This window comes from Neovison vison, chromosome 8, assembly GCF_020171115.1.
Source record: "Neovison vison isolate M4711 chromosome 8, ASM_NN_V1, whole genome shotgun sequence".
Taxonomy (NCBI): Eukaryota; Metazoa; Chordata; class Mammalia; order Carnivora; family Mustelidae; genus Neogale; species Neogale vison.
Window position 1 is genome coordinate 130,509,112 of NC_058098.1, and position 22,415 is coordinate 130,531,526.

At 36.9% G+C, this 22,415-nt stretch overlaps 1 protein-coding gene and 1 non-coding gene across 8 annotated transcripts; both read left to right on the forward strand.

Annotated features, from left to right (window-relative positions):
• Positions 1-405: 405 nt before the first annotated feature.
• NT5C1B (5'-nucleotidase, cytosolic IB) lies at positions 406-22,229 on the forward strand. 7 transcript variants are annotated; one of them, XM_044262033.1, is made up of 11 exons: positions 406-438; positions 2,232-2,321; positions 2,630-2,812; positions 3,415-3,552; positions 4,995-5,000; positions 5,398-5,865; positions 6,202-6,369; positions 7,517-7,646; positions 10,439-10,561; positions 10,989-11,173; positions 21,897-22,229. In XM_044262033.1, exons 1-11 carry the CDS (start codon positions 406-408, stop codon positions 22,227-22,229), a joined length of 1,857 nt encoding a protein of 618 aa, XP_044117968.1. The 7 variants fall into 7 exon arrangements, with proteins under 7 accessions (XP_044117968.1, XP_044117966.1, XP_044117967.1 ...); XM_044262031.1 differs by lacking the exon at positions 4,995-5,000 and having other exon boundaries at positions 2,630-2,863; XM_044262032.1 differs by lacking the exon at positions 4,995-5,000.
• Positions 7,018-7,119, forward strand: LOC122916640. The gene has a single exon (XR_006386266.1). It is a non-coding gene; the product is annotated as a U6 spliceosomal RNA (small nuclear RNA).
• Positions 22,230-22,415: the final 186 nt, after the last annotated feature.

The window sequence follows — 22,415 nt, forward strand, 5'->3', positions numbered from 1 at the left end:
TAATAAATGATTGGGTCCACAAATGAGTTTACCATTCATTTTGGCACTGCCAGAAAATGTACAGCCACAGTGGGGTTTATATGATGAGTAATATAGTAATGTTTAAAAAGAAAGAAGCAGTAATACTCATATTGCTTCATATTAAACATTTTAAAATTATTTAGACATCATTTCCTAAAAACTTTAAGAATGGTTATGAGAGGATGTACTCAACTATGAAGAAATACTATTGCTTTTTTTTATAGTCACATATTCAGAGTCAGTTTGTTACTATGGAATCACATATGATGTCATAAATTTGACATTCTAAATGCAAACCTAGGCAGAGTAACCGAAACATCAGGAAATGGAGCTGGGGAGAGGAAAACCTGCATAACAACGAAAGAAATTCAGGACTTAAAAGAAATGAGTCAAACATCCCTGAAACAGAAAAAGAAGGTGAGTGAATTGAATGTCCTAGAATCTTGCCAACGAGCTAAAGAAATGTAGACGTCAACAAATGTAGATATCATTACCTCTGGGAATGTTCTGTAACAATTAAATCACTTCAGATAATGACTATATCTGGAGTAAAGGGAAGGAAAATAAAGAATATAAAGAATGGAAAAAAGTGAGATTAAAGCATTCAGAATCAGTCTATCTAATAATATAGCATTTATTAAGCATGTGCTCATATGTTAGTGGCAAGAGGAGAAAACACTGGTGCTATCTTTGAAGAATGCACAGCCTAGTAGGGAAGAGAATACATAAACAAAGTACAATTCAGTGCTCAGTAAAAGTATGTACAAAAGACACAGGCAACACAAAGGAATGTTTAACTCTGGGAACTTCTCCCAGGTCATGCTGAGCTGGGTTTTGAAGAAGATTAAAGAGGAGGTTACAAGGAAATAGGGTGATATGTAGACAAATACAAGTCATTTAGCACAAGCGAACATACAGATAAATGTGTACCATGGTGGGCAAGTTGGAGGTAGACAGGATACACCATGAGACTCTTGGTCTGTAAAGCCAAGTGAATGAAGAGTGTATCTAGAAATGAAGCATAACTATATTTATGTTTTATAAATAGCACTTTAAACAGACGGAGTGGATGGATCTAGAAGTTGGGAGGATTTGAAGTTATGAAATCTAATTAAAAGTCTATAATATTAGGAATGCAGGCCCATAACGTTCTGAGATCTGGAACAAGACAATGATAATAAGGACAGAGAAAAGGGATTATTTTTAAATATCTTTTGCAGTTATAAGTGACAGGATTTTATGGTGATGATGTGGGGAGTGGCTGGAAGGATTTTAGGATCTAGTTCTAGGACCACATAGCTCTGCCATTCTCTGCAGTCATAGACTCAATCATCCAACTTACACTAATGCAAAGAGTATTACGCACAGACTGGTCCTGACCACATTGGTCTAAGCTAGAAGCTGAACTCTTAAAACAGAGAAATAACACTAATCTTGATCACAATATACCTACCAAATTAGCATGAAGCAATACAAATAATGCTCCAATACGATGGTATTTCCTACAATTGGAAAGGAACATATTTGAATAGTGTCCATGACACAAATCATCTCTCTGGGCTCTCCCACATAGTCTTCCCTATCAGTTTGTTCACAAGAGACCTCCTTTCACTCTAGCTGGTATGAATAATTAGAGAATATGTAGAGAAGGCAGAACTGTCAAGAGATCTGCATCGGATTAAGAACCTTGATTTTAAAAATCAAGCTACTATTGGTGAGGCTTAGATTTACAGAAGATTGGAGTTAGGGTTTATTAAGAAAACAAACAAGTTTCAATTCAACATGGCCGAAGGAAAAGTTCCCTAAGTAGCAACATTCAGAGTATTAGAGAAAATAAAAGTTATTCTGTGGGGGAAATTTCACATTTAAATCAAAGTCCTGCTGAGCTCTGGAAAATTCTCTTGTAGCATTTTGCCTGCTATCTTTTTTTTTAAGTGATAAATGCCTCATGCCTCAAATCTACAAACCAAAATATTTCTATATTAAAAAATGTTTATATAGTTCTTTGATATGTGTTATTTTTATTAACATCTGTTAGAACAGAAAGAAAATGTCTAAAATTTATATATATATATGATATGTATATCATATATATTAATTATATTGGAAAAGAGGCAAATTCTAATTTTTATTCATCCTTTTATTCCCAAACTCAAGGTTTCTAATGCTCCTGAGATTAATTAATAAACATTCTTTGTTTCCATATTAAGAATGAGACTGGATCGAGGAACTCAAAAGACAGCTTAGACACAGAGAAAAGAAAAGATTCTGAGAAATCAGGAGTTCGTCTGAGCACTCAGGTGAGCTGACCTCTTTAGAGTTGGTTAGAGAATTAAAGAGAAGAAAAGCACAGTAGAAAATTTAAGGGGGCAGGAATGTTCTGGGAGGGAAGACTGAGCTGCCAAGATTTCTATTAAGGGATACCTAATGTCCTCATGGAGAGGTTAAGGACAAACTAGGAGAAGCTAGTCCCTGCCTTCCCCACCAGTAGACATCACCATCGCCATCTTCTCTGTTCAGCCTATGGGAGGAGACTGGTCTTTGTTCAGATCAGGGAGGGAAGGGGAGTCTGGCCATCGCATTGACCATTTTCTGCACAATCTTTCAGATGAGGCGTGCAGTCAATCCGAATCACTTGCTGAGATGTTGCCCCATGCGAGGTCACTCGTCGTGTAGACGCTGCCTTTGTGCAGCTGAGGGAACAGTACCTCTTGGCCCCTGCCGCACAATACGTATTTATATTCACATGTGCCTGTTGTGGGAGCAGGGCCGGCAGATCACCATGATCAGGGTGAGCAGAGATCAAACTACTGATTTTGGAGGGGAGCCACAGGCAATCTGGGTGAGGGGAAGGATATGGGGAATAGAAATTTCCACTTGCCTCTCCATAGTGTCTTCCAGTTTGACTCCTCCCAAAGGAAATGCTAGAGTATTCTACTTCCCCTTGGGCAGCTGATTGAGAGCCCTGATTCAGCCTCGTTTAGATGTTAGCTGCCCTCATCTTTGTAGTCAAAAATGATAAATATGTCTTCTTAGCTTCAGCTAAAAGGCTTAGACTTAAGGGAAGAAGTGGGGAAAAGGTCAGAAAAATGGTCAACGCTACCATGGTCCATATATGAGTCACAGATGAAAAAAATATGAGACATCAGGTTTGTTTCTTAGTTTTGGATTCTCCTCCAGGTGGATCTCCACTTTTTTCTCATCATGAAATTTAGGATTGGGCCAGAGCTAGAATAGTACATAAGGGTCAACACTGAATTAAGGTCATATAGGACAGGGACCTTCTCATTGGGCTCTGCTATGTTTAGCTTGAAATGGTGGTTCTGTAAGCACATGTGCAGCAGGAGTGGGTAGTGGAGTATTACACCCCTGGGTCTCTTCTTTCCTCCAAAGGGATCACAGGAATTATCATTGCCAAAGACTGATTCCCGGGGGTACGTTGTGCGAAATCAGTGGTCCCGAACTTCACGGAGTCCATCCACCAGAGCTCCATCAGTAGAAGAACCCAGAAGCAAGAACACCAGTCTTAAGGTAGAGATGGGAGATGAAATGAAGAAGAATGTGATATAATAATGATGATGATAATGATAATGATAATAATAATAGCTTTCTTTGTGCCAGGACCTATTCTATGTGCTTCACATGTTTTAGCTAACTCAGTGATCATTAAAACAAACAAATAAACCCATAAGTCCCATTCTACAGTTGAGAAAATTGAAACACAGAGTAACTTGCCTAAGATCTCACATTAATAACACTAATTGAGGTAGATTAAAACCCAGGGTCACTAAGTCTATAAGCTGTGCACTAGCTTAATGATTAAGCCCTCTGACTTCTCCGTCTTTCCTTCATTCATTCAATGATTATTTGCTGAGTAATCAAGACTTACAAGGTGGGATGGGCCAATGTTTACAGCAGCAATGTCCACAATAGCCCAACTGTGGAAAGAGCCCAGATGTCCATTGACAGATGAATGGATAAAAAAGATGTGGCATTTATATACAACGGAATACTACTCAGCCATCAAAAAAATCTTGCTATTTGCAACGATGTGGATGGAACTGGAGGGTATTATGCTAAGCAAAATAAGTAAATCAGAAAGATATAATTATCATATGATCTCACTCATGTGGAATTTAAGAAACAAAATGAAGAATCATAGGAGAAGGGAGAGAAAAAATAAAACAAGATGAGATATGAGAGGGAGGAAAAACCACAGGAGACTCTTAATTATAGGAAACAAACTGAGGGTTCTGGAGGCAGGGAGGAGGCTGGGAGGATGGGGTCACTGGATGATGGAGATTAAGGAGGGCACATGATGTAATGAGCACTGGGTGTTATAAGCAACTGATGAATCACTGAACTCTACCTCTGAAACTAATAATATACTACATGTTAATTGGATTTAAACTGAAAAAAAAAATGAAGAAGGGGTGGAAAAAATCAACGAAGTAGATAAATTGTGAAAAGTATTGGATTGTGTGGTGCTTTGGTCCCTTAACTAGGCCTGGCCCCAGGAGGAGAAAATGCTATTTCTGAGATTAAGTTTTTGGATGCAGAGAGAGAGTGACACAGACCTCACCACTGGGAGAACATGTGTCTCTGTGAAAAATGGCTCAATAGTCTAACCAGGAATATGCCTTCTGAGACACGTGAAACAATCATAAAAAGTGAAATAATATATAGATGCCTAATAATTTATTGCGCACTTTAGTAAAGGTTTTTTTTTTTTGTAGAATCCTTCCTTTTTATTTAGGAATATGATTCCTAAATAAAAGGGTTCCATTGGCAAACAGAGTTCTAAAGGCAATGGGAAGATACTCGGCTTTCCAGTCTACCAACCTTCCCAGCAATCACTGCATTAATTATAGGGCAAATGTATAAAGAGATGCCTCCAGGTGTTTTGTAGAATCTGCTGGTAAGAACATCTGGTCTTAGTTGCTCATAGAGTTAACTGGAGGTCACAGATGAAGGTAGAGGTGAGCAAGAACATCCTACCTGGAGGTCTCTGACTGAGCAAGTTTAAGGGAAGCAAGCAACAGAACTTTGCAAACTACAGACCAGATGCCTAAGGGCAGGGAAGAAGACCTGTGCCCTATCCACTCCAGAAAAAAAGAAAAAAAAAAAAGTGTTAGTTGCTGATGGGGAAGGTGGGGGAAAATAAAAGCAGTCTATCTCTGTGTCTGTATAAGAGACATACCCAATAACTGAAACATCTGAGTCCCTTTAAGCCCTACTGAAAGGAGCTAGGATGAACCAGGATCCTACTAACGGCTAAGAATGGAACAGAGGGAAGGGGGGACGCTTCTTGACTCCTGCTGGGCAGAGATGGGGACAGGTGAACATCTAACTCAGACTCCTACTTTATTGCTCCAGCTCCCCAGTAGCTCCACAACCTCCCGGACTTCATCCACCTCCCCCAGCCAGCAAGAGTCCCTGAAGCAGCTGTCAGAGGAGCCCTCGCCGCCCACACCACCTTTGCCTTCCACTCCACCTATGCCTCTGGACTCGCATCCTCCCACCCCGCCGGAGCCCTTTAGCTCCTCCAGGCGCAGCACCAAGATGCACGAGAATCCTGAAGCCTGGGCACATGGCATCGTGCGAGAAATCCGGGACTCCCGGGACGCGATGCCGCAGAGAGATTACCCACGCACACCCCCCACCGAATGGAAGGCCTATACCCAGCGCAGATCAACCTACTCTTCCCAGCTAGATCAGGACTGTCTGTCAGAACTGCCCCGGCAGCATCACCAACGTGAGGAAGAGGAGGACGAGGACGAAGCCTACTGGGCCTCGGTGAAAACTCTGTATGAGAAGATCCCCAGCTGCTCCCGCCCCCGACCGGTGAGCAAGTCCCACAGACCTGGTGCTGGAAATCTGCCTCCCCATCCCCCCCATCCCCCCACCCCCACCCCCAAACCCATTCTAGCCTGCAAACCTGAGTCTCTCTTAGCCTCCCTTCTCTCTAACGTGCAGGCAAGTCCTCCGCTGGCCCTGCATCTCCCCTACTCCTGCAGCCTCAGTTGGGAGGGAATCCTAACTCTTGACTGTCTCCAGCATCCCAGTGCTCCATGTGGGGCCTAGCTGTTTTCTTCCCACCCTGTTCTGGCATCAGCCCCTCTTCTGATCCCTTCGGATCAGTGTGACTGACTCTCCTCCCATTGGCGGCCCTTTCTGCAGCCCAAACCCAAGAATGCCATCACCATCGCTGTGTCATCCAGGGCGCTTTTCAACATGGTGGACGGGAGAAAAATCTACGAGGAGGAGGGTCTAGAAAAGTACATGGAATATCAACTCAACAACGAAAATGTCATCCTGACCCCAGGACCCGCCTTCCGCTTTGTTAAGGTACCCTGAAAAACTGTGTTTGGAATGTCAGGACCCTGGATGGAGAGGGAAGGACCCAGGCAGACCCTTGGGATCTCACCCAGTGTCCTTTATAATTCCTGGCACCCTGTTGTAATTCTTGCCCTTTTCACGTTGACCCCAGGTCAGTTTATGCTTCCCACAGAGGCTCCAAGACTGGTGAGGAAGGGCCTCCAGTTCTAGATTTGGGTTGAGAAGGCCTTCAATAGAGTTCTAATCATGACACCTGTTAGAAACACCTTTGTTCCCTTCCTAGGAGTGGTACCAGAATAAGCTTACAATCCCAGTAGTAGAAACAAAATGCCTCATTAAAATGAAATGAAATTCACTTTAGCTGTTTTTTTTTTCCCCAAACATAACATATTAAGAAAAATCAAGATGATCTTGGTTGGCACTTGGTTGGGAGGGGGGATTTTAATAGAAAAAGTAAGGTTCTCTGAACTTACGCTGAAATGTATAGCACTTATAACGCTGATCCTCTACATAACTTAGGGAAATGTTATACAATAACATCATAACTAGGTAGAAAAAATGACATCTACAAGCTGTGAATAGAAAGTACTTATGGGGCATGATAGAAGCATCAGGGGAAACCACTAACTAAAGATTCAAGGTTAAAAAATAGACAAAGTACGTTGGTAGCACATATCATAAAATTGGAACAATACAGAGATGATTGGTATGGCTCCTGTGCAAGGATAGCATGCTATTAATAAAGCATTCTATATTCTATATTTTCACAATAAATGATAATCTCAAGATGATCAAGAAAAGAAAAGCAGATTTTAGAAATCAAAGAAAGAAAAAAAATTGGCAAAGCTTGGAAAAGTTAGCTTGATCCTTCTCTCTACCTACCCCAGAGAGAGAATTCTAGAAAATCAAATGTTGTTAACAATTTTTTCAACAAACATTAGCTATCTATTCAGCAAATATTAATGAGGTTCTGTATATGAGTCTGAAAATAGAGAAACGAATGGCATAACCGTGCCTTAAAGGAGCCATAATCTCTCAGTGAAGAGTCTCCAGAGTTTGAATTTGACACCAGTGATATCCTTTCTCTCCAGACCCCAGACTCCAATAGCCACCTTGCCTGGCCCTCTTTACATGCACTCATGTTTGTAACCTGCAGGCACTGCAGCATGTCAATGCTAGACTCCGTGAGCTGTATCCTAGTGAACAGGACTTATTTGATATTGTACTGATGACTAATAACCATGCCCAAGTGGGAGTGCGGCTTATAAACAGCGTCAATCACTATGGTAAGTAAAATAAATACCATGTGGAAGAACAGCTTGCTGCTCTGGGAGAGAGAAGCCATGTTATTTTGCTAACTGTGGCCTCACTAATGCAGTGTCTTTGATACTGACACCCCCTTCTGCGTGAGGAATGTTTATTTGCCTATGTCAGAGAAAGAGAGGCCATGTTCATTTTTAATTTTAGCACAGAGTTGGGCCCAAAGCCCTGGACTTAACTTGTCAAGTGTGAATTTCAAAGTCTTAATCCCAGCTCCTGCAATATATTTCTCTGCTTTATGTTCTTCACTTCTGAACTTGACTTCAAGGAGCTATCAACCCAGAGGCATTCTCTGTGTGATCAAACTTCTTGCTCACCACAGATCTGTGTTTAAGGTTTGTGGGTTTTCACCTTCCCTTTCCACTCTTACAATCTGATTCTCCCTGACTGCTCTCCCCACACATCAAATCCATACCCATGTCAGCAAAATTATCTTTGTTCCTTTACGTGGAAATTTTGACTGACTCTAGTCCCCTCCTAGCATTTCCATCAGTGTGTTGGATTCTTGAAGAAAAAATCCCCAGTTTCCTGGTATGGAATTATATGACTTGTTATTTGGGAATCTATAGACTATTTTATAAGTGACCTATCCAGGTTTATGGGTACATCAAGTCAAAATAAGATTGAACTTTGGCATATTTAAATTCAAGGTTTAAAGTAGGCATGTTTATGAATAATTAAGACATAAGGCTGATGTCTGAGGGGTCCCTGGGTGGCTCAGTCAGTTAGGCTGAGGTCATGGCTCAGGTCATGATCCCAGGGTCCTGGGGTCCCTGCTAAACAGGGAGCCTGCTTCTCCATCTCCCTCTTCCACTCTCCCTGCTTGTGCTTTCTCACTCTCTCTCTGTTTCAAATAAATAATTAAAATCTTTTAAAATTAAAAAAAAGGGCTGATGTCTGAGATACATTTTAAAAAATACTTGGCTTTCAAAAATGCAGCTTTCATATTGTTATGACATGGAAAGGAACACAGATAAAATGTTTAGCATAGATGAGTATCATAATCACTCAGTAAATAGCAACTATTACTTTTTACAACACACAATCTTACACAGTTTAGTAGGTGACTTAGGTCTATCTATCCCTCACCAAACTGAGCCCAACAAGGCTAGTAGCATAAAGAAGCATAGTTATCTACCCATCAATTCTGCTAATAAGTTGACTGAGCTCCATCTTCTCATGCAGCCTTATTCATGAAACACCAACAGCCTTTCTCACCTGGAAAAGGTAGTTAGTTGTTTCCCTTCTCTAGGTGTTGAAGGCAATTTGTATCTCCCTCTTCTCTGGCTGTTACATTATCATTCTCTGTTTTACATGCCCAGCTGCTCAGTGAACTATGATCTCCTTAAGATGGGGGAAGATGTTTTAATTGTTTCTGAAGTCCCCAATGCCACCAAATAATTTCTGCTCATATATTAATATTAATTTATATTACTTAAGGGTTTGCAGAATATACTTTTGCCACTTATGCCCAATGTTAACTTAAGTGAAAAACTGAGAGTATTTCATTAACATCATAGCAAACCCTTCCGTCTCAATTGTCAACGGACCATATCCACTCTGTGGGTCCATACAGATGAAAAACAACTGACTAGACTCAACATTCTATATCATGTGAAGCTACCCAGTTTATTATGGCTCTAAAAAACTTTGAATGGGTATATACTATCTTATAGGCATAATGTTATACTTTATTTAACTGTTCTCAAATCATTAAACAGCGTTCTGCTTTTATAAATTATCCTGAACTGGGAGACCTTTACACATAAATCTTTATCAGAGTTTCAGATTATTCCCTTAGAATAAAACTAACAGGTCAAAGGGTAAAAGCCAATTACATTTCTTAATACATATCACCAAATTACTTTCTAGGTAGTTTGTACCAATTTATATTTTCTTCTAAAGTGAAAATGGGTACCTATTTTATAAAACTTTAACCAATATCTAGCATTTGTTTTTTAATTGTTGTTGATTTGAAAGACATTTAATGGTATTTTAATATTTAGTCTCCTAAATAATTACATTTAAAATGTCAAGTCAAGGGACACATGGGTGGCTGGGTCAGTTAAGCAGCCGGCTCTTGGTTTTGGCTCAGGTCATGATCTCGGAGTCCTGGGATCAAGCCCTGATTCAAACTAGGAGTCTGCCTCAGGAGTCTCTCTCTCCCTTTCCCTCCACCAACCTGATTCGTGTCTGCTTTCTCCCTCTTTTGAATAAATAAATCTTTAAAAATAAATAATAAGTACAATTTCAAATCAAGGAAAATAAAAATTTCAGACCTATTGATGTTTTTAGAAAACAGTTTAAATCCTAGCACTGCTTGTCATTACCATTATATTGTTCCTGAAGAAATACAGAGATGGTACTTAAAATAGAGGCACACATGAACTATCTCTTTCAATAAGTAAATAGCCTATGGTTGAAGAAAAAGAACTCTGTCTAGTTTACACAAGAGTCAATGTGAGTCAGTAGGCGTAGACAAGTTGTTATGTCTCAATTTCCTTTTCTGTAATGATGATAATAATTTCCATCATACAATTGTTGTGAGACCAAATTGGCATGGTCTACATGGACATACTTTATTAAAAAACAGCTTTTTTATATATAATATAGCAATTTTTCAATATTAGCGTTACAAAGCTAATTCTAAAACCTCATTAAGCACTCAATTATTTCTAAGACAACTCTGATTTACATTTACATTTAAGCATATTGTCTTGAATCTCTGACATAAAAAATCTTTCTTGCCCAATAATAGGCTTATTAATTGACCGCTTCTGTCTGACTGGTGGAAAAAGCCCCATTGGCTATTTGAAGGCATATCTTACCAACTTGTATCTTTCTGCAGATTCTGAAAAAGTACAAGAAGCAATACAAGAAGGTATTCATTTGGTTTTATCTCTCAACTTAATAAAGAGGTTTGCACTAGTGTGACTTTCATTGGGCTTCATATATGATTATGTGGCTTATGTCCTTGTTAAATTTTCTGCTAAGGTGTTTCCACATGTAGCAGCCCCTAAATCTGTCTTTTAGAGCTTTGACTTTATTGGAGGTGGACATTCTCAGCGATTGTCCTACACTCTATTTTACACTTCCTCATCTATTATAGAAATGGAGGCAATGTGTAAACAACTATTTTGAGATGTGTGGTTATAAATAGCAATAGAGTCACCAGGTTAGCTAGAAAAAAAAAATATATATATATATCAAGGTCTGGGAGGATCTTTTTTTATTTTTTTAATCATTAAAATGGTGGAAGAAACTGATGCCCCTGAGAAGAGTATTAATAAATCTCCATGGTCTGCCAGGCATTGCCTCTGCAACAATGTTTGATGGAGCCAAAGACATGGCTTACTGTGACACACAGCTCCGTGTGGCCTTTGATGGGGACGCCGTACTCTTCTCTGATGAATCTGAACATATTGCCAAGGAGCACGGGCTGGACAAATTCTTTCAACATGAAACACTATTTGAGAATAAGCCTCTTGCTCAGGTAGGTCCAGTGAGTTCAATTTAATTTTTATCTACTTATTTTCCAACATATATATATATATATTAATTATTTTAGACAAGCCAATCTTCATTTCTTATCCTTTATAGTTTGCTCCCTTTCTTATCCTTCATACTTTTCTTCATGAACTCTTCATTTTGAAACATCTACTGCCCACTTGGGATTTTTGTTTGTTTGTTTGTTTTGTTTTGTTTCAGCATTCTTTTATCTATCCTTTTTGGAAGTGTTTCTATGGTCTTCTCATGATAATGAGTTCACCTCAAAATTACAAGTAATAGAGGTAATATGGCTTACCAGTAAGCTATTTCTACATAAGTTCTCAGAATACTAAAGTGATTTCCAATAGGTCAGTAAACATTTGAGGACCTCTTTGCCCATAAACCTCAAACTCACTAATGGCATTACTTAATTGAGAAAATCTGCACAAATGAGAGATCAAATTGAATCACAATAATGAGCCTCAAACAAGTGCAAGCTATGAACACCTAATCAAAATGAAACCGAATATTTAAGTTTTTTGGAATCAATCCATGAACTGAAGTGTTAAAGTCACAGTGTTAAAATGAACAAAACCTACAACTTCTGAACCAAAGGAAATCCGAAACCTCAAAATATTCTCCAAACTGAATTTGAACTGACAGATGAGTTTCAATCTAAGAATTTTAGCAAAGAATTCATCTTTTTTTTCTCAGCTCTTCTTGAATGTAAGACAAACTTAAATGTTGTTATTTTTGTTACACTTATAGAAGTATAAATAGACTAAATGAAAGTCAAAAAGTTTCACTAACTCACCTCATATCACAGCAAGTGATATTTAAACTGTGTGTGTATGTGTGTGTGTGTGTGTGTGCGCATGAGAATGCACACACATATAACTTCATAGTCCCTCCCTAATAGCTTCTTCAGAAGCCTTGATCTTAGATTATGAAGTTGTTCAATGTTAACAAATTGAAAGGAAAATCCTTTGTTGTATTTTACTTAAGTCCGCTTTGCTGAAATTCAGAGCCCACTGTGTAGTAGCCTCTAACTACTACTGAAATTTGGAAGATTTCCAGAAAAAGAACACTTTAAAAAAAAAGAACTTTCAAAAGCATACTTAAAGATGATCTTAAAATACCATTTTCTCATTACAGGTAAAGAATTGAAATTTCTTTTAGACTTGCCATTAATTATTTCCCTTTTCCATGTTAAAGAACTTGTTCTTCCCGTTAAACAATTGAAATTGTGAAGCCCAACACTAGTTATTGCTGGAATACCCAACACATTTCTTTTAAACATAGTTGTTTTCATTATGCAGTCCTTCTGGCAGTGGATAAAGATGCTGCTTTTTACACAGACAGGGTACCTTTTCTATAAACAGGCTTTGCCACACAGACAGGGTAGCTTTTCTATAAACAGGCTTTGCCAATGTGTTCCACTCATGAGAAAGAAGTTATAGGGTATGATTATTACCCAAGCTTTCAAGTATGTTGGTCATGGGACTTACGGCTTGGTCATGACATTGTCTCAAATGGAGGAGACAGCTGAAGAGGATTAACTCGGCCACTCTTGTAACTTTATCAAAAGCCTCCAGTTTGGCACCATAACAAGTAGTGGACATTTCCTGATTTGATCCCTACCTTGTCTCACCATTCTCAGACAGTTGTTCTCCAACTGCGTGTGTGTTTGTGTGTGTGCACATGTGTGTATTTTAATCAGAACTGTTGAAGTATAATTTATATACAGTAAAATTCATAATTTTTAGTAGATGCTTCTAAGAGTTTTGACAATTGCATACAGTTATGAAACTATGACGAAACTCAAAATACTCATTATATTCACAAAATTCCCTCATGCCTCTTTGTAGCCATCCTATCCTGCTATATCTAGGATCTATCTACTACTAATCTGATTTCTGCCCCTCTAGTTTTGCCTTTTCCAGATGTCACTTAAATGGAACCACACAGGATACAATCTTTTGAATCTGACTTCTTTTATTAGCATTATGTTCTTGAGATACATCCATGTCAGTCCATGTATTAGTAGTGTCTGTTCCTTTTTATTGTTGAATCTCTTCTATGGATGTACCACATTTTCTTTAGCCATTTACCTGTTGAAGGATATTTAAGTTGTTTCCAAATTTTTGACTTTTATAAATAAAGCCATTTTAACATTTGTATACAGGATTCTGTGTAAACTTAAGATCTGATTTCTCTTGGATAAATACCTAGGAGTAGGATTACTAGGTCACATAGTATATGTGTCACTAGGTAATATATTTAACTTTATAAGATACTGCCAAAGTATTTTCCAAAGTGACAAGACCACTTTGAATTCTCAATAGTGCTATATGTGAGATTTTGTTGCTCTATATTTTGCACTGGTAAGTTGTTTTTTGTTTGCTTCTTCTAAGCTATTCTAGTGATTATATAATGGTATCTCTTTGTGGTTTAATTTGCATATCTCTAATGACAAATGATATTGAATAAGTTATTAGGTGTTTATCTACCATCATTTGTACTTTTTGGCAAATATATCTGTTCAAATCTCTTGCTCACTTGTATTGGGCTTGTTTATTATTGAAGTTTGAGAGTTAACATATTCTGGATAGAAGTATTTTATCAGATGTGTTTTGCAAATATTTTCTCTCAGGCCCAAGACAAGCATATCGTTTTATTCTTTTTATATTTCAGTGTATGTTGATGAATAGAAACTTATAATTCTGTTGAAGTTCAACTTGTCAGTTAATGCCTTTATTACTTGTGTTTTTAATGTCATATCCAAAAACTGACAAAGTTACATAAATTTCCTATGTTTTTGTACATTTTGTAATTTTAGTTTTTCTTAAGGATTATGACCTATTTTGAATTAACTTTTATATTTATGCAAAGTATTGATTAAGTTCACTTTTAATGCTTATGGGTATCCTAATTGTTCCAGGATTATTTGTCAAAAAGACTGGCTTTCTATTCCTTTAACATAGGTGTCTATGCTTTTACCAATATCACACTGTATTGATTAGTGCAGTTTTATAGTAAGTCCTGAGATCAGGTAGTGTGAGTTCTTCAAATCTGTTATAATTCAAAATTATTTTGGATTTTCTGATTCTTTTGCGTTTTTTTTTGTTTTTTTTTTTAAAGATTTTATTTATTTATTTGACAGAGAGAAATCACAAGTAGATGGAGAGGCAGGCAGAGAGAGAGAGAGGGAAGCAGGCTCTCTGCTGAGCAGAGAGCCCGATGTGGGACTCGATCCCAGGACCCTGAGATCATGACCTGAGCCGAAGGCAGCGGCTTAACCCACTGAGCCACCCAGGCGCCCCTCTTTTGCGTTTTTATACAGATTTAACAATGACCTTGTGCATTCCTGGAAAAAAAAATCCACTGGAATTTTGATTTTGATTGTGTTGAATTTTTAGCTTAATCTTGGGTGGGACATCTTAATAGCAAGTCTTTCAATCCATGAACATGGTATATCTCTCCATTTATTTAGGTTTTCTTTGATTTTTTCCCATCAGTGTTTCAAATATTTTTGTGTCCAGATATCACTTTGTTAGATTTCTACCTAAGTTTTTCATAATTTTTGGTGCTATTGTGAGTGATATATTAAATTTTTTATTTCTAATCTGTTTGTTGGAATATACAGAAATACAACTAGTTTTTGCATATCAACTTTGTATCTTACAACTTTGATAAATTGACTAGTTAGTAAAGATTTTGTAGATTATTTGAGATTTTCTCCATAGACAACTATGAATAAAAACACTTATTTCTATATTTCCATTCTATATGTGTTTTAATCATCTTTCTTGCCTTATTACAGTACAGTATTCAACAAGAGTGATAAGAGGGCACATCCTTGCCTTGTCCCTGATCTTCAAGGCAGATCATTCACTCTTTGACTCCTAAGTACATAGAGAAAATATATTTTGTATGATTTCAGTCCTCTAAATTTGTTGAGGAGTGTTTTATGCACAGAATATGGCCTATCATGGTGAATGTTTTATGTGTAGTTGAGGAGAACGTTGATTCTGTGCTGTTGAGTAGTCAAAATGTCAATTAGCTTAAGTTGACAGTGTATTAGTCAGGTAATATTGCCCAAGTTTTCCATATTGTCAATGATTTTCTATTTATTTCTATCCACTATTGAAGAGGCAGTGTCGAAGTCTTCAAGAATATTTTGAGGATTAATCTATTTTTCCTTTTAATTATATGCATTTTGATTCATGCATTTTTTAATCTCTTTCACTTACTGCCCAAATATTTAGGATTGTTCGATCTTCTTGGTGAAATAATCCCTTTTCATCATTATGTAATGTCTCTCTCTGTCTGATAGTCATATAACCACCCTGATTTTTTGCTTTTTTCATTTTTGTTTTTGTTTTGTTTTTAAACTAGTGTTTTTATTGTATATATTTTCTATAATTTTATTTTAACTGTCTATGTTTTTACATGTAGATTGCTTATCTATTTAAATTGGCTTTCTTGTAGAATGATTATACACACACACACACACACACACACACACACCTGTCTATCTATCTCGTGTTGCTTTTTTTGGTACGGTCTGACAATCCCTGTGTTTTAATTGCTATTTTCAGACCATTTACATTTAATGTGATCATTACTCTGGTTGGACTGAAACCTATCATCTTCCTCCTTTTTCCTATATGTTTCATCTGTTGTTTGTTTTCTCTTTTCTTACTTTTTTGCTTTTGGATTTATTATAGGTATTATATATTTCCAGGATTCCATTTTATCTCCATTATTGACCTATAACCCATTTTAAATTTTTCAGTGATTACCCTAGGATTGACAACATACAACTTTAAGTAATCACAGTCTATTTGCAAACAATATAATGCCACATCATGTATAATGTAAAAATCTTAAAACAGTATATTCTCAACACATTCCTCCCATATTTTGTGCTATTGTCATACATTTTATTTTCAGTTATACTATCAACTCACAGTACCTTGCTATTATTTTTTATTTGACTAAACAATTATATTTAGAATCAAGATGGATAAGAGAAAAAATGTCTTTATTATTCATCTTTATTTTAATCATTTCCCGGGAATCTTCATTTCTTTGCGTGAATCCAACTTTCTCCCTGGTATCATAATCAATTTGCCATAAAACCATTTTTAACTTCATGTAGAACTGATATGCTATTACCAATAGCTCTACTTTTCTTTGTCTGAAAAACTCCTTATTCTCCTTCATTTTTGAAAAATATTTTATTTGACTACATATATTTTTTTGCATTTACCATATTTTTCTTTCAGGACTTTGAAAATACCCATCCATTATTTTCTGACTTCCATAACAGTCTCTAATACCACTTCAGTGGTGGAGGTTTTGTTTTGTTTTGTTTTGTTTTCCCTTTCCCCATAGCAGTGGATCTTTACCTATGCCCTAAGGGTGACAGTGTTTGAAGCCCCTCCTTTGGCAGTGTAAAACTTTTGTTACTTAGGAAACATGGAGCAAGATGGAGTTTTAGTCTTTTCTCACAGTGGTAGCTGCTCCTGTCTGGCACCCTGCACTACCAAGGACTGAATTCTCTCACTTTCCATCCTGCCTATAGTCTTTCTCATAAACAATTAGGAAAGTCCATGAAAAAACAAAAACAAAAACAAACAAACAAAAAAAAACCCTGTAAGAGAGTGTTTTGGGTCTGTAACTTTCAGGGCTTCTTTGTTCTCTTATTAGTCCACATTTGACCTTTATCAATTTTTTTTTATTATTTCAATTTTTCATACTTGATTATATGGTGTCTGGTATATAGTCTTCCATTGATTTGCCAAAGCAAAGATGTGTCAATTCTTGAATTCCATATGTCCTTGAAGAGAACCTTGGATTTTCTATTTTTTTTTCTTTAACTTTCATGTTAGTCTATTGTCCTGTTACCTCAGTTCCCTAATGGGGTCAATAAATGTTAAGATTTTTCTTTTTAGATTATTTGGGTTTTTCTTGTTATGATAGGAGTATCATCAGTCTTTCCAACTTTCTCCATCCTAGGCAGGTTCTAAATGTTTAAAGTCATACAGCTTATCAAAAAGGTATTTTTTAGTAACTTTACCTATTTCTATATTTTTATTGACAAATTATATACTGTCCTTCTGCACAAATGTTTAAATTATAAAAATACCCAAAAATAGAAATAAGAAGGGATGATATGGATACCTGGTTTCAATATGGTGACATATATGGACTGGTTTCTATTTATTCCCTTTGGAAACTATTCAAAAGCAGCAAGGAGAACTATATGCCCCTGTGTTTCAAAGTCAAATTAATCACAAGTTGGATGACTCATGCCAACAGTCACTATATCCCCTTTGCAGCTTTTTCCAAAAAATAAAAAAATAAATTAAAAAATAAAATAAAAATAATAGTAGTTTTTTCACATATATATAGATATAGATATAGATCTTTCACTGTTAGAAAGTGAATTTTATTTGTTTTTTTTCCCCTGATATATGCTGCCTCAGAGAAACAGTGGTCTAAACAATGTTTAAATCTAAACAGAAAAATGAATAAGCCATGTTTATTAAGAAACAGTTTTTTTCTGGACAGCAGAGAAGAAGGTATCTTTTAAATTATGAAATCAAATCAGCCTTAAAATATTATCCTTAACCTTTGCCATAAACCCTCTAATTGTTCCAAGGAAAACCAACCTGCTTCAGTGATGAGTAATAAAAACAGAACCAGCACAGAATATAAGCAAAGATACTAAGAAAAAGGGTAAGAAGGGAAAAATCTAATAAGAGATGTAAATCTCTCACTAGAAACAGTAGCCAAAGTATAGGTAAAAATTGTTACTAAACATTTACTATAACTTTTAAAAACTTAACAAAGCAAGTCAGGGTCATACAGTAGAAATGTTAGAATCAGGGAAGAGAAGGTAAAAATTGAATGGTAAAACTCTGGAAATGAGGAGAATTGAAAAATAGGATTTTAGAAAGAAAAATAATAGAAAATTTATCACAGTTAAAGAAAATCCAACATATGCATAACTGGAATCCCTGAAGAAAAAAAAAAGACATTATGTTCTGAGGGGAGAAAAGGGTTGTGTGTGGTAAATACAAAGTTGCAAATGTTGCAAAGTTGCAAAAGAAATTGAACAAAATGATCATTATCAAGACGTGCCCTAGTAAAATCTTTTGACATCAAAGATGAAGAAGTAATTCTTTGGGGAGCATTTACCTATGGGTGGAGAAGATAATCAAGTTGTCCTCAGTCTTTTCCATAGCAGTACTCAATAGCAAAAGACACTGGAGCACTACTTATAAAAAAAAAAAATCTAAGAAAATGGAAAGAAAATCTAAATCACAGATTCTATTATCCAGCTAAAAGTTCATTTAGGTAAAAAGAAAACAGAACAACAGTTGAAAATGTCATGGTTTGTTATTTCCATAATATTTTCATGAGAAAACTAGAAGACAACATTTTGGCCAATATGTAGATGGCCAGAAACACAAAGGGACAAATGAATGCAAAATATATTTAATCAGAGAACTAAAACTAAAACAATTGTAGGGAATAGGATGGCAGAAAAGAAAGTACACATTGTTTGTCCTAACAATGGGGAACTTATATAACTAATGAAAACTGGAAAAATGTGGAGGAAAAAGGCCTAAGGAAGAGTATGTTAATATCTTCAGTTATAATAAGTATCAAAGGATAAGATGTAAAGCTGATAAACAGATGAAAATCTTTAATAATGAAAATATAAACACTGAGAAAAAGGAAACATGTAAATTGCTTGGTTGTCCTCAGTCTTTTACCAAACAAGTAAATTCTATGGTTGCAAAAGAAATCGAAAATAAGAGAGAGATGAAGTACTGTAATTTCATTATTTATCACTGTAAAAAATAATAGATCCTGGATTAAAAAAGAGAACTAACAGTACTATAAAAAGTTATAGTCACAAAGGTAACCAATAGAAATAAATAATACAAACCTTCTTAAATCTTAGATGAAGCACACATACACATGCACAAAGGAAAAAACAAATACCCAATGAACAATCCTTTAAAATCTTTAAACAAGGAAAATGCAATAAAAATCAGAAGAAGCATTATGACATATACTTGTAATACCGATAAATATAAATGGCCTAAAACTCTACTCTGTTATAAAAATCAAGACTTCCATTTACTATAGCACCAAGAACCATAAGATACTTGGGAATAAACCTAACCAAAGAGGTAAAGGATCTGTACTCGAGGAACTACAGAACACTCATGAAAGAAATTGAAGAAGACACAAATAGATGGAAGACCATTCCATGCTCTTGGATCGGAAGAATAAACATTGTTAAAATGTCTATACTGCCTAGAGCAATCTATACTTTCAGTGCCATTCCGATCAAAATTCCACCGGCATTCTTCAAAGAGCTGGAGCAACTAATCCTAAAATTTGTATGGAATCAGAAGAGACCCCGAATTGCTAAGGAAATGTTGAAAAACAAAAATAAAGCTGGGGGCATCACGTTACCTGATTTCAAGCTTTATTACAAAGCTGTGATCACCAAGACAGCATGGTACTGGCATAAAAACAGACACATAGACCAGTGGAACAGAGTAGAGAGCCCCGATATGGACCCTCAACTCTATGGTCAATTAATTTTCGACAAAACAGGAAAAAATATACAGTGGAAAAAAGACAGTCTCTTCAATAAATGGTGCTGGGAAAACTGGACAGCTGTATGTAGAAGAATGAAACTCGACCATTCTCTTACACCGTACACAAAGATCAACTCAAAATGGATAAAAGACCTCAACGTGACACAGGAATCCATCAGAATCCTAGAGGAGAACATTTAGGCAGTAATCTCTTCGATATCAGCCACAGCAACTTCTTTCAAGATTTGTCTCCAAAGGCAAAGGGAACAAAAGCAAAAATAAACTTTTGGGACTTCATCAAAATCAAAAGCTTCTGCACAGCAAAGGAAACAGTCAAAAAAGCAAAGAGGAAACCCACGGAATGGGAGAAGATATTTGCAAATGACAGTACAGACAAAAGGTTGATATCCAGGATCTATAATGAACTCCTCAAACTCAACGCACACGAAACAGGCAAACATATCAAAAAATGGGCAGAAGATATGAACAGATACTTCTCCAATCAAGACATACAAATGCCTATCAGACACATGAAAAAATGTTCATCATCATTAGCCCTCAGGGAGAGTCAAATTAAAACCACATTGAGATATCACCTTACACCAGTTAGAATGGCCAAAATTAACAAAACAGGAAACAACATGTGTTAGAGAGGATGTGGAGAAAGGGGAACCCTCTTCCACTGTTGGTGGGAATGCAAGTTGGTGCAGCCTCTTTGGAGAACAGTGGGGAGATTCCTCAGGAAATTAAAAATAGAGCTTCCCTATGACCCTGCAATTGCACTCCTACCCCAAGGATACAGATGTCGTGAAAAGAAGGGCCATCTGTACCCCAATGTTTATAGCAGCAATGGCCACGGTCGCCAAACTATGGAAAGAACCAAGATGCCCTTCAATGGACGAATGGATAAGGAAGATGTGGTCCATAAACACTATGGAGTATTATGCCTCCATTAAAAAGGATGAATACCCAACTTTTGTAGCAAAATGGACGGGACTGGAAGAGATTATGCTGAGTGAAATAAGTCAAGCAGAGAGAGTCAATTATCATATGGTTTCACTTATTTGTGGAGCATAACAAATAGTATGGAGGACAAGGGGTGTTAGAGAGGAGAAGGGAGTTGGGGTAAATTGGAAGGGGAGGTGAACCACGAGAGACTATGGACTCTGAAAAACAATCTGAGGGGTTTGAAGTGGCGGGGGGGGTGGGAGGTTGGGGTACCAGGTGGTGGGTATTATAGAGGGCACGGCTTGCATGGAGCACTGGGTGTGGTGAAAAAATAATGAATACTGTTTTTCTGAAAATAAATAAATTGGAAAATAAAATAAAATAAAATGCGCAAAAAAAAAAAAAAATCAAGACTTCCAGATTGGAAAACATAGCAGAATCCAAATCTTTCTCTATTCCAGAGAAACAGCTAAAACTGAGTGTTCAGAAAGGCTGAAGATATGCACAGGCAATTGTAAATATAAGACAAGGCTAGATTCGGGGTGCCTGGGTGGCGCAGTGGGTTAAAGCCTCTGCCTTCGGCTTGGGTCATGATCCCAGAGTCCTGGGATCAAGCCCCGCATTGGGCTCTCTGCTCGACAGGGAGCCTGCTTCCTCCTCTCTCTTTCTCTCTCTCTAACTGCCTTTCTACCTACTTGTGATCTCTATCTGTCAAATAAAATCTTAAAAAAAAAAAAAGACAAGAGGGCACTGAACTAGATAAAGGAGTATAACTTCATAATATTAAAGTGTGCAATTCACAAAAAGAAAACTAAAATAGTTCTTTTGGGGATTAACCAAATCTCATTTAAATAGAGTATCCCATTTTTGCCATGGATAATTTATGTCTGTTGCCCTTATACTTTTTATAGAAACTTTCACTATTAAAACATCAATGTTTAGATAATAAATTATATGGTCATCCTACATTTATTTTAGTAATGCAAGGATAGCTCTTTATAAAGACATATACTTACATAAAATGCAAGGAGTTTCAGGATTGTTCCATTGGCAGTACTATAACCTTTTATAAGCTCTTATAAGCCTCTGCTTTTTTAGCATTCACTTTAGCTCACTGGATCACAGCTGTGACATATGTTCCTTTTACAGGGTCCCTTAAAAGGCTTTCTGGAAGATTTAGGCAGACTGCAAAAGAAGTTTTATGCCAAAGACGAACGGTTACTTTGCCCTATCAGGACCTACCTGGTTACAGCCAGGAGTGCAGCCAGTTCAGGCGCCCGAGTGCTGAAAACCCTTCGCCGCTGGGGTCTAGAGATAGACGAAGCTCTTTTCCTTGCTGGAGCCCCCAAGGGTCCTATTTTGGTGAAGATAAGGCCGCACATTTTCTTTGATGACCACATGTTCCACATTGAAGGGGCACAGAAGTTTGGCACCATCACAGCTCATGTACCTTATGGCATTAATCAAAAAATGAACAATTAGGGATGGGGAGGAGAAATAAAGCAGTAAGTCCGGTATTACAGAAGCCACTTCTTGTGGATCTCTAGGGTAATTAGACAGGAACTTCAGAAGACTGGACCAGAACTTAGTTCATTTGGAAAGATTTCCTCTGTTTTTGTTGTTGTTGTTTTGTTTTGTTTTTGTTTAACATTTTGAACCCTTCAAGCT

Bases quoted from the DNA above. Each gene is read 5' to 3' on its own strand.
- NT5C1B (XM_044262031.1), top strand. From the start codon at position 406: ATGAGTCAAACATCCCTGAAACAGAAAAAGAAG. The intron at 6,370-7,516 runs GTACCCTGAAAA...TGTAACCTGCAG, and splicing joins CCGCCTTCCGCTTTGTTAAG to GCACTGCAGCATGTCAATGC. The intron at 7,647-10,438 runs GTAAGTAAAATA...GCCCAATAATAG, and splicing joins AAACAGCGTCAATCACTATG to GCTTATTAATTGACCGCTTC.